At 42.5% G+C, this 12,876-nt stretch overlaps 2 protein-coding genes across 12 annotated transcripts in view; both read right to left on the reverse strand.

Moving 5' to 3' along the window:
* Positions 1-416: 416 nt before the first annotated feature.
* On the reverse strand, positions 417-10,631 carry FXN (frataxin). Of its 3 annotated transcripts, none has more exons than XR_014939153.1 (6): positions 10,416-10,608; positions 9,506-9,588; positions 8,350-8,470; positions 5,509-5,606; positions 5,097-5,259; positions 417-2,732 (listed from the first exon to the last, which is right to left on the reverse strand). XR_014939153.1 is itself a non-coding variant. In XM_015849081.3 (6 exons), exons 1-6 carry the CDS (start codon positions 10,542-10,544, stop codon positions 2,579-2,581), a joined length of 663 nt encoding a protein of 220 aa, XP_015704567.1. In that variant the 5' UTR covers positions 10,545-10,609; the 3' UTR covers positions 417-2,578. The 3 variants fall into 3 exon arrangements, 2 of the variants coding, with proteins under 2 accessions (XP_015704567.1, XP_015704568.1); XM_015849081.3 differs by lacking the exon at positions 5,097-5,259 and adding an exon at positions 4,152-4,229 and having other exon boundaries at positions 10,416-10,609; XM_015849082.3 differs by lacking the exon at positions 5,097-5,259 and having other exon boundaries at positions 10,416-10,631.
* A 1,407-nt stretch (positions 10,632-12,038) lies between these two features.
* PIP5K1B (phosphatidylinositol-4-phosphate 5-kinase type 1 beta) overlaps positions 12,039-12,876 on the reverse strand; it is an 85,058-nt gene continuing 84,220 nt past the window's right edge. For all 9 annotated transcript variants that reach the window (XR_014939152.1, XR_014939151.1, XR_014939150.1 and 6 more), the window contains one exon: positions 12,039-12,769. Coding sequence is in view for 6 of the 9 variants with exons in the window: in XM_015849099.3 (XP_015704585.2) it covers positions 12,767-12,769 (3 nt within the window). In the remaining 3 variants the exon portion in view is untranslated. The remainder of the gene's footprint in view (positions 12,770-12,876) is intronic.

Consider the following 12,876-nt stretch of genomic DNA (forward strand, 5'->3'; position numbering starts at 1 on the left):
CTTGTGCCTCCACTCACAGACATGACGGCTGTTTTGAGGCCTTGCCCTTACTTAGAATTCCATACCAGTATTAGAGCACGAATGAGTCATGTCCTATGATTCACTTTGTATACGTGGATAAGAATCCCTCCTCCTATCTCGCTGATGCTATTCATCTTTCCCAGTTAGATTAAATCACATTGTTACTCAGCTAGCTAAAACCAGGAAACAGCTTGCATAAATAGCAGTAGTGCTACAAGAGAAAAGGAAGGCATTTCAAACATGAAAGCTAAATGCACTTAGAAAAGCCACTCTGGCTAGCCAAGTCCCGAATAGAACATTAGAGTAAGCATTTTAAGAAACACTAAAAATTCAGCATAATATGCACAACTGTGATCTTTATCATCATAGTGGAAATAACACCTTAACACAATGAATTCAACACACAGCTTTATTTTGGTGCGAGCAACTGTATAAGAAGAGGGAGCTCCAAGGTGACCTGAGAGTGGCCTTTCAGTATCTCAAAGGGAGCTACAGGAAAGAAGGGGACAGACTCTTTAGTGGTGTCTGTTGTGACAGAACAAGGGGAAAATGGCTTCAAGCAGATAGAAACAGGTTGGATATAAAGTCTTTTACAGTGAGGGCAGCAAGGGACTGGAACAGCTTGCTCAGTCCCTGGAGACTATCAAAATGGGGCTGGATCAAACTCTGGGCAACATGATGTAGCTGTGCGTGTCCCTGTTCACTGCGAGGGAGTGGGACTAGATGGCCTTTAAAGGTCCCTTCCACCTCTAGGGATTCTACGGTTCTATGATGATGAAAGGGCATGGAGAATGAACTTCAAAATATGAATCAGATACACGTTGATGGGTAAGTTGCATGCAAATTACTTAGGAAAGTACTTTTTTGAAAAGGCAATTAAAAAAACAATTAGACAAGTTATGTGTGATCAGGCAAAGGAAGAACCAGGGAGAAACGTACCTGATTCTCGTATTAGGTGATGAGCTTCTATCTACGTTTGTCCAAATAGCTTTTTCAATCACTTAGGAGACTGATCAGAATACCATCACTCTCTATGCTTTTTTTTTGTTTGTTTTAAAGTTTTAAATTCAAATAACAAAAAGATGTCCTGTTTTAGCTTTCATCTGAAGAAAAAAATCTTATGCACCAGTTGCAAGTCATTCAGTAGCTTCTATTTCAGATAATACTGGCCTTCTCTTATTTTGATTTAGAAACCACGTGTAACAGCTTGCACAAATCACATCATCAGTCTGTACAATCGATCATGATCGTGTTCAAAGGAAATGGCACCCTCTATTTAATTCATGGTGAGAAATAGTTGGTAACAACATACATTTCAAATGCAACTACAGGGCAATGATGCTATCTAGAATTAATCACACCTGTATAATTCTAGCGAGCCAAAAGCATCAAGATAAGCTAGTCAAGAGTCAGAATGAGCAAGAAGAAAATTAACTTGCATTGAAACATCTTACGCCATATGCTTATAATACAATAAAAAAATATTTCACGTTATCTCAGTAATCTGTCAACATCTCTGCTTCCCTTTTAAAGGCAATTAAAAATAGTCAGTGGCAATAATGCAACACTGCAAGTGTTGAAGTGTTCTCCAAGTTCAAAATGTAAAAGCTTTCAAATGCATCTATGCTGCATCATGGTGAAAATTCAAGCCCACTTAAGAAAGGCAGCAGTGCAAATTTTTGCTAGCATGACATAATCTCCATTTACCAACTAAAACACAGGCAATAAATTACATATTTTTGCTCAACAAAGAGTAGAAACAGGAAGAAAAACATCACAGGAAGAGAACAAAGTATTGGCAGAGAGACACTGCACAGCAGCCTTTTTGAGTCACACAATGCTTACAAACACACAGACCTGTAGGCAGTTTAGCTCTGAAAAATATCCCCATGTCAAAGAATCCACAACTCGGAGAAGTGAGCAAGTTCTGCAACACTGAGAGAAAAATTACATCCATCTTGCAAAACTAAAACTTCTCCTCTGCCACAGTAATTTTCTTCACAACACGTTCAATTTGTTGCCCTGCACTAAAACCTTATCAATAGAATCACAGAATCACAGAATTGTAGGGGTTGGAAGGGACCTCTAGAGATCATCGAGTCCAACCCCCCTGCCAAAGCAGGTTCCCTACACCAATAGCTGCAAATTGTAATACAGCGCATCACAGTACCATAACTTACATCATTATGATTCACACATATTTCTTGTTTAGGGTTAATATTTCACAAAAATAATTTGGCTTTTGTGTACTGGTTGGAGGTCACCCAGTGCCGGTCCTTACATCTGAACAGGACCACAGATGATTTCAGTGGTAAGAAAGTAGAAAATGCAGTGACGGGAATGAATGGACATCTCATCTACCTGTACTGCACAGATACACATTTAAGCTGCATCAGAGAAACTCAAAAGACTAAGCACTAGGGAAAAATATATATTATTTTCATATTGTTGGACATAGTCATGTCAAGAAAACAACAACAAAAGTAAGCTCAGGTACTCAGAAACCAAGGAAGTGCTGGTGGTTCAAGTCTTTAAACTTCCATGAGGTAGCACATCATCAAGTATCTTCTTTTCCAGAATATATTAAGCAGGATAAATCCAATTTTGTTTTTAATGCTGCCGAAAATTCTTTTGATAGTAGTTCATGAAGGGATACTCTATCATGAGAATATACCCAATTCCGTCCAGTCCAGTCATAGCGCTTGGGCCCACTGGAAAACAAAACACATGCTGTGAGTACAGGTTATTATAACATGCTCGAGGCATGCATTTATAACATAACCCAGAAAGTGCCCAGAAAGAGCGTGAAAACAGACGTGTGGGCTGCGTGGGGAAATGGAGCAGAAAAGGCCAGAGCTGTTGGGAAGTGCTGTGCCATCTGAGAGACTTATGTAAAAATTGGCAAGAGGTACCAGTTACTCCAAGCCCACACAAGCTCCTGTCTTTCTTGCTTTTGGCACTAGTCTCCCCCATTTCCTCCATCACCCACATAATTCTCTCATACACAACTATCATTAAGGGATGTTTATGTGTGGCTAAACTGATGCTGCTGATTAGTTGCTACAGCACAGTTACGTGCAGATAACTTAAAGACAGCAGAACAGATACCGCCATCCTCACTCACTTTTGGATTCAATAAAAGAATATACCATCTGAATGCAAATATGTACTGCCATATGGGAGCTCTGCATTAAAAATCTGTTTTCCACTCTGCTACTATATAGTTGTTGGCTTGATTCTTCATTCTTGCATTAAGAGTTAAGAAATTAATAACCAGAACACCTGGGTTCCATTACAGACCTCTGTAGCCACCTAACTTTCCACATCTGAAGCAGGAGCAGTGATTGAAAGGTGCTCTTCAAACATAAAAGGAACAACTAATCTGAACCTCAAATACGCCGAAGTATTCACAGTATTTAAATGAACTTTTAGACCACTAAACAAGCTGTAAGAAGTAATACATGGCTTCCATTGCTACCTCACTTGCTGTTTGTGAATAGGGAACATCTTTGCCTGTGCAGCATGTGTTCATGCTGCCTTACACCCAGGAATGTTACATGGTAAATACCAGTGGTAAGAATTTGCAATGAAACACCGCCACAGTTCTCTGAATCTCCTCAATACTGTAGAAATACAGTGTTTTCACTTACATTTGTAATTTAAGCAATGATCTTGTGAGCTCTACAAATGCTTACAAAGGCCAAATATCATATTCTCATACAAAGCCCGCATATGTTTTTAAAGAAAATGTGCTATAATATCACCTTAAGGTATTACTAAAAGATGCTGTGTAAGGTTCAAAAGTCTTTCCAGTCAAAGGAGTTACATGAAATTACTGCAGTTGCACTGCTGCCAAATTACACACACACTTTTTATCTTCTCAGTTTGTCAACAAAATTAGGCTAGAAGAAACAAAGTTCACTTGGGTGTACTGTCATGATAACAACACGCTCCACAATATTCAAGTATCATCAGTTAAGGAAGCACAAAAAGGAACACTCGCTGGTGAATCATTTTTCACAACAAATGCTGAAAAATGCCCAGAATTTTCAGTTTTTTCTCTTTTTTTTTTTTTTTTTTCCCCCACAAATGGAACAATTAAGAATGCTGCAACTTTGGCATGTGCTCACAAATTCCACATTCTGGCACTTGGATATCTTAGCTGAGATCTGGCTCCGGATAGGTAACAAATCTGCGATTTCTGGCTTCTGTAAGTAAATGAAAACTTTGTGTCACAGACGCAAAAACCCTACAGACCTCTTAAGCAGAATCCAAGCTCAGGAATTTTATTTTGTGCAAAGTACATGGAATGAATGAATGAATGAATGGTGACACACAGACTGTGTCTGTCTGAAGAATAAGCTTGCTAGGCCAGCCTTAAAAAGCCATGTACTTGTTGGAAAGTTAAAAAGCCATGTACTTGTTGGAAAGTTATTTAATTAAAAAAAACAACACAAGGATTTTGGTATTGGAGAGGAGTTATTCATAGAGAAAGATGACTTGCAAAATAAGCTGTGCACCAACCAATACCTAAGTTTAATACAGCAAAGTGAGAACTTTCTTTAGGCAAATTTCACTTCTATTAAGATTCTCTTTAAACATTTTTTTTCCTCTTTTTTTGCCTACGCAAACCTTCTACAGAATTCAACTACTACAAAACTGTTTTGCAATTAATACATTCTCTACAAGCAGCCTCCAAGAAGTATGCCTGCATAGTTGCTGAGCATGCTCATAGTTTCCAGCTAGCTGGTTCCTTCACCAGTGGCAGCCACTGACTCCCTGTGTGCTCGCAGAAGAATGGTGGTAGAAGACACTGCTTTTTGGAAGGGGAGTCAGCTGTAACTTCCCCCACATATCTGGCTGCCCTCCCAGGTGAAACCATCTAGAAGAACTAAACGGATCAAAATGCAGCATTAGAGAAGGCAGAGGGAACAGCTAGCCAAGACTCCCATAAAGTGCAGAAGCTTGACAAAAACAACCAGTGGGAGAGCACATAAAGCAGGAAATCCCACAAGCTTTAAGGGGAAGGAGCCACCCTGTCTAAACACAAAGAGCAGTTTAGATTATAACATCACCATCTCTCTTCTTCCAACAGAGCTTCGTTGTGCTTTTTTTAATCATGGCTGGCTTGCTGTTTTTTTATTGTTGTTGTTGCTGTGGCTGGGTTTTTCTTGCCTTGTTTTGTGTTTTTTTCCCCCCCTGTTAGTAGGTTATACTCTTGCAGACATTGGTTTTGGACTGGAACAGCACATGAAAACTCTGTTACATGTTTTCTCGATTAACTTAGGCATACTGGTATACTGCACCAGGCCACAAACCTCTGTAACGAATTCTTAACAAACATTTAGATTAAATCACACTTAGAGCATACATTAAGGAACAGGGTTATTTGTGGTATTAGGTAATCTAATCCATTCAATGCTAAGAAAAAGGGGAAGTACATTTCCACCCAGTTTTCAGGTGTGACATACCTTGCACGTAACTTACCTGGTGGGTGAGGACAGCCAAATCTGACGGTTTGGTGTTTGCTTATTGATTACATACGTTCCCATGTCTCCACCCAATTTAACTGTTAAAACTCCACTCTTGAATCACAAAGAAAATAAGTAGAAATGTAAGTTTGTAACCTGCTACTTGACAAGAAATACATCATTGCAGTAAATAAACACAAACTCACATATCTGCATCACATTCCTAACTATTTTCCAGGTAGCAAAAGCTTGGAAGAACTGATGTTACGAATAAACAATGTGCTAATATTAAAGATAACCCAAATATTTTTGAGTCTGACCTTCTGGTTACTTTGATTTAGTGTGTTTGCACCACTCACAATAGCGCGACTCAGTGAATACATTTGAGCTCTGATCTGTGATCTTGGAAGAGCTGGTAGTTTGTTTTGGAAAGGGGGAAACATGACTCAAAGCCAACCTTTTCTGTGCAGGGGCTGGTGTGGTTCCGAGTCAAGGATCTTTCTGCGTCAAGACTGAATTCCTGAGACACCCAATTTTACTTAACTTTTCGTTAACAGTTCCCAAGAGAATAAACACAACTCTTTACTCCAATAACTCTGATGAAGTGCCTAGATCCTGAATCACACCTTAAAAATGTTCCCCCTCTCTACTCCAGAAGGCCTGTTTTCTTTCAGGTGTGCCAGTGTTAGACCATGATCCTAGCAAGCATTTCTGTTCTCCTTCTTATGCACATTTCTAAGTGACAATATGATTCATCTTTCTGACATTCTCACAAGCTCACACAGAAGAGAAGCTGACAAAAATGTTTATATCCAAACTTGAACAAAAAAAACCCACAACCCAGACCCAATATTTGGACACAAATTAACTGACAAGTGAGCTGAATTTATGCTGGTCAAAATTCCCATCTTTACAGACTGTAACTTGATGACTTGGGTAGAAAAGCCAATCATGTTTAACCTACAGTTACTCAAATACTTCACAACCTACAGCACAAAAAAGCTTCTTTAATGGATCCTTATGTTTTATGCCTTAGAATGTATTACTAGAGCTATTACTTTTAATGCTACTACCTATGTATAAACAATTACCTGTGGGAAAAATAATTTTCAGCCACCTATTGCTTCCCTGTCCTATCCTGTAGCACGTGGCAGTTTAGTGCTTTCTTTTCCTACAGAGTAATTAAAAATCAGGAGGTCTCTGACATATCTTAGGAATTATCAGCAATGAAATAATACTCTCAGGGTCTGAATTTTTTATTCCAATCTGCATGCTCTGCTGTGCTTAATAACACCTCTACAGCTGTAAGCAGTAATATATACATAAAGGCACAGCTGCTTCCTGCAGCCATCAGGTTGCCCAGCCAGTCATATTAACTGGCAATTGTTTTATAAGTGCAAGAATAAGTGACTTCTAGGGTCATCACGAACTCAGTGTTTTCTATACCTTGCCAGTCTTAAATCTGTAGAGATAGAGCAGAAAAGAGCACACAGGGATAATTAGCCCTGAATATGGCTACAATCACCTCAGCATTCTTCTGTGGTCTCCTTAGTGCCATACATAAAATATTCAGCACAACGTTGAGCTGTGTATCACACACGCACTGTAAGCAAACAGGTTTCTGAGGAATTAACGTTTTTTGAACAGTGCTTATAGCATTTGTCAGCTGTTGGAGAGCGCTGCTGCTCCGTCATAGCAAAGTAAATAAAAGTCAGCTTCTATTGCTGGGTTTAAAACTTTGAATCATGTATTTTGCAATACTTTTGAAATGCTGGAAAACACAACTTGGGTTTTTAGGAACTTATAATACATTCTGTTTGTATTCTTTCCATGCTCTCACACATATTTTGTACTACTATGTGAATGTTTGTTACCTCCTGGTAAAACGTACACATCCATCAAAAGACTCTCCTCACCCCCCTCCCTGGATTCGAGGTTACAAACTGTGTGAGGAACTGCAGTTCCCAAGAACTCACAGGCACCAAATGACCTTTCTCACGTTTGCCACCTCGTGGCACGCTGCAGTACTGGTTTTGCTTCTCTGAAACAATCCTGGGTAGACTTAGAGGTATTTAACAAAAACTCCTAAGATGATATGTCATCATACAGCCTGTGCTACAAAGGATTACTTATAAAAATTAGGATGGACGTAAAAACAATTCAGTAGAGCCTCACAGGGAACGAATGTCAAACACAAAACACTCTTCAGTGCCTGAAGATAAAATTAGGGCAGGGAGATGACTCACAATTCTCATGTAATGAAGTGCTTAAAAACACTAAAAAGGGTGATGACAATCATTTTGCTCGTTTTTGTCTGATATGCTGAACAGTAACAGTTAAGCTATCCACCAGAAAAGTCATCAGCCATGACATTACTGCATATTTGATTAAACCAACAAATAATAGTTGCTAAATGCATCAGTGATATCCAGCTAACAATATTTCGACCCTAACAATGCAAAATAAATAACAAACATTACGATGACGCAATTACAGAGAAACAAACTACAGTGTTGGTCAGTTTGTTTTGCACAGCGCAACCCAAACCACATGGTCCAACATCCCGAGTACAGAACCCTGACTGGTGGGGTGTGTGGACAGCCATCTCCTACTGCAATGTTGCATCCTCTGTTGCTCCAGCACAGCCAGCTAAACTTACTTTAAATCCTCAAATTATATGAGAGCACAAGGTACTTCTTACCAAAAGGCGGGTTTTTAGCAGTAAAGCCATAACAAATAAATAAACGAAAGATATTTTAACAGCTGTCACTAAGGTGACTGATGCAGAACTCTCCTCTGAAGTAAAAAATAAAAATCTACTAGAATTAGAGTGGTTAATGCAATCTTTACAACATACCCCTAAAGAGACATCGTAGTCTTCTGGGGTAAAAGGCTTATCCGTGAGGTCCTCAAAGAAATCTGCCAAGGAGTCCAGTGTTTCTTCAGCCAGCTTTTCGTAGGTGGTCTCATCTAAGGAGCTACAAATAACACACAGTCACATGGTGGGAGGGAGGGAAAACAGGGAAGGTGGTACATCATTGTTGTGTTTATCACAGGGAAAATATCAACATTGCTTCACGGTTAGCATTCCCTCTAAGGACACAAACAGTCATCTTCCTTGTGGTAATGGAGGTTACAATGCACTTTACATGTGGAGGTGGAATTTCAATATTTGGGTAGTAGAGACCTCTAACTGAAGATGGCATACTCAGTCTTATAGATATCATGGCCCCTGAGTATCAAGAAGACAGACACAGACTTCGAAATACAGTCTTTTTATGAAAATGATGTGCAAGAAGCACTATTTGAAGCTCCACAAATAGACTCAAGCACCTCCTGTTGAGGCACACACACCATTTGACAGTAAGGATCCAAATGCAGCCACAAGCAGCTTTAGAAACATGAGTGTCAAACCCTATGTCTACATGCAGCATTAGATTTCTCAGCTGGGATCAGCAATGCAATCCAGGTGTAGGACATCATTTACAACGTGCGTATGAACTAATCCTTCTACAATTACCTCCTTCAGAGAGTCTCAAAGCACCTTGTAGCCAACAATTAAGGTTTGCAACATCTGTGAGACAGCTTCTGTTATTCTCTTTAAGCAAGTAAAAGAAGTGAGAACAAAGTCTAAATAATTTTAATTAAATCTCCTACGTTCTTCTACCCATAGCAGAGTCATTTTTAACTGAGCATGTAGGTGGGTATCTCCAGCAGCAGACAACTGGGAGAAACCATGTATTCTGCTAATAGGTGTGGCAAAACAACTGTTATAATGAACCAGGTGACTCAGTGTCTTTCAACTGACTAGAATGCTCTGTGTATTTTTCTTTAGGTTTCTTGTAAGCCTGCTGCCAAAACACACTGCACGACACTTGAGTCATGGCTGCCCCAGGAACACCCCACAGGTGTGGAGAACTGAGGGCATCAGGCTCAGACAGGGCTTGTACACTGATTCTAGATACAACTCAGGCACCCAGGTATCCCCAGAATATCCTGAGTACGAAATTTACCTTTTGTCATTCAGAGTTCCTGTACTTCTTAAATTCATGAAGTGCACAGCACTGCTCCTCACCTCCGCAGCATACTGCAATTGCTATTGAAAAAGGGAAATTAAAAGATATAACGTGAAGACCACAAACTGTGTATTGGTCACACAAATCAAACAGAGCCACTGTAGGAAGGACTATACAGGGAATCCTTCAGTGACCCGGGCAGACCACGGGCACAGCCCCTCTGAGGGGAAGGACACACCGTTACGGGCCGTCCATCAGGCACAGCCGGCCTGCTGCCACGTACAGCCCGGGCCATGACAGCACTTCTTCCTGGGTGACCCGGCGACTCCGTGTGTACCGAAAGCCATCAGACCGCGCAGAAAAGCAGATGCCGTTTTAACAGGCACACGGCCGCACCTCTTCGTGCTCAGGAGAGGAAAACAACGCTCCTCCCTGCTCGGTTCGGTGCTGCGGACGCACGGCCGCTCCCAGGCCGCGATCCCAGCACGGAGCACAGCACCGCCCCGTGCCACCGCAACCCCGACGGCCCATAAAAGACACTGCGACCCCTCCGCGTTTTCGATGCTCTCGGGGCCCAAACCCAGGGGCCCACTCCAGCCCTCAGGGTCAGGCCACGAGGCTGCGGCTCCATCGCTGCTCTCACTCCCGACGGCTGCACCCGGTGCCATGGAAGCTGCCAGCAGCCCCGGCCTAGCGGAGAGGCGGGCCCGGCGAGGCCTCGGCTGGCCCCGTGCCTGGGCGACCGCAGGGGCTGGAGGAAGCGCCCGGCCCGGCGCCGCGCCTTCCCCGCCCCGGGACCGGCAGCACCCCGCCCGGCCCGGCGCCGCCAGCTCGCCCCCTCCCGCCCTGGGCGCAGACCGCTCCCGTCCGCCGCCGCCGCCGCCGCCGCCCGCTCTCACTCACTCACCGCCCGGCTGCGGACCGCGGCTGCTGCCCCCGCCCTCGAGGCCTCCCCGGGGCCACCGCTCCTCCGCCGTGCTGCCGCCGCCACACGCCGTGCCGCACGCACAGCAGCGGCCGCCCCCGGCCTCCACATGCCGCCCCGCTCGCTGCGGAACAGGCCGGGGAGGAGCCGGCACCGACCAGGCCGCTACCGCCCTCCGCCGGCACCGACGAGCAGCGCGGGGCCGGGCCGGGCCGCGAGCACAGCGGGTGGCTGCAAAAACTCCTTAAAGAGTTGCAAAACCTTTTGTAACCTTCAGTGTTTCATAGCGTTTCACGTACTAGAGAAAGAAACAGTATCCAAGTTATGACCATGAATGCTGCTGAGCTGCCATCCCTTGTTGCTCCCAGTAGAGTAACATAGTTGCAGAACAAAACAAAACCCCCAAAAGGGAAGAGCTGGAAGTGCATGCGCTTTGCTGAAGGTTGTCTCAGTGGGCTCTGTAGCCTGCCAGGATTTCCTATCTCAAGTATTCAGTGCCTGTTTTCACTTATAAGAAACTGTTAAAGACCCTGTACACAAAGTGTGGCTCATTCTGCAAATCGTTTAATATAGACACTGTGGTTTCTGACAGAACGGCTGCATTGCATCTGGTGTCTCTTGGAGTCTTCCCACAGATGGGTGATTTGGACACTACACCCTTATGGGTTGTTTAGGGGAAAACTTGACAGATATTTGCCTTCTGGAGGTTAACCTAGTGCTAAAAAGCTCCTTTATTTTACTCCAAATGACACTAACCCTAACTGTCTGCATATGGCCGCACTTTAAATATGGTACACGCTATGTGTGGTAGAGCAGACAGCTCTCATCTACAGTATCTTTTGCCCTTGGGGCACGCAGATTTGTCTCTTGCTTTAATGACGCAAGGTCATCTCCTTGCTGAGACTGAGCAATCCAATTTCAAAGCATGGAAAAGGGGCAATCATGGCACACAGGCTCCAGGTTAATAGAGACTCAAAGAGAAGAAAATCCGTCCATGGTTAGATTTTGCTATTCTGTGCACAACAGAGGAGCAATAACCTCCTCCTTGTTGACATTACAGGATTAGATCAGTATAAAACGTGCCAATGCAAAATTCCTTCAAGGGTACAAAGCGGAACTTTAGGGATTAAAGTGCCAAATGCTGTGTTGGCAGTGCAGCAGGTTCACCTGCTCGTACTCCTACAATAACTGCTATTACCCCTGACTCCCATAAACTTTCAAAGCAATGGCTACATGGCCTTTTCTCTTTGTTTGTTTGCTTTTAAACACTGTCACATCAAGGTAGAAAGTCTTTGGTTGATGGTAGCTGGTGCTTGTGGCCATCTCTCAGCTGCTGGAGAAATTAAGGGAACCAAAACAGCATCTGTATTTATCTTGAAACAGCTGCTAATAGAGAAAAACCTGACACGTTGCAGTGAAGCACCTGGAGCACTGTTATGCCCTTTGCTTTTTCCTTTCCTTGTTCTGTGCAACTTAAGATTCTCCCCTTCATTATAGAGCTGGCAGAAGACAAGTTCAGGTGCCAACTTACAGCTGATGCGTCTCTGGAGGTACCCCTCAAGTCCATGAGACACAATCAGAGCAGGAGCACACTGACAGCCGCGATAGTCTTGAGAACAAAATACTTTATTCGTCGATAAAACTATAGTTTACAGTAGTATTTACTAAATAAATTATATAATTTCTCTTTTACAAGGAATAAACTGAAATCAAAAGTATCTCAAAGACAATATATATATATACACAACATAAGGCCTTGTTATAAATAACGTATTTCTCCTTTCACTGACAGTGAAAATGTCTTTAAAGGCTCGTTTCCATCTCGCATGTGCAGAGGGTTCACCCTCACCCTCATATCAATTCCAGCTTCCACTTCTGTGGATCTAAGCAATTAGAGCTGAAGGGTGAAAATATGCAAAAAATTAACTTTATTCACCACTGTGCTTATTTTTAAATAGGCAAAGCAGATAATATACTTTGTTTGCATAATTACAAGATGCATGCAAATGAAATCACCAGGGAGCCAGTAAGAAAATATTACTTTTGAGTCCAAAAAAGGGTGATTGGCAATATAGTGTCAAAGCAGCTCAAACACACAGGTCTTCACAGTTCAGCAAGCGAGAGCAGATGACAGCAGAGTGTGGAATGTTTCACGTGGCTTTTGCCCAGTCCATCCATCCTTTCCATAGGCTGAAGATCTGACAATCCTTAGAATAAGGTCAGCTGATTATTTCTGTCTACAAGGCTCAGCAAATCTCCCCTGCAGGAAGTGCTCCTGGTTAACCACGGTCACTTCTCTGTCTCACTTTTCATTCTTCTTGTGTTTTTTTTTGTTACTGTAAAAACAGGGGAAAAAAAAAAACAACACAACAAAAGAAGCAAAGTTAGAAGCTGCATTTATTTGCCTTGGTACAGAATTATTAATTGGTAACATATTAATTCC

Source organism: Coturnix japonica, chromosome Z, assembly GCF_054131305.1.
Source record: "Coturnix japonica strain WE chromosome Z, WE-NBRP24, whole genome shotgun sequence".
Lineage (NCBI taxonomy): Eukaryota > Metazoa > Chordata > Aves > Galliformes > Phasianidae > Coturnix > Coturnix japonica.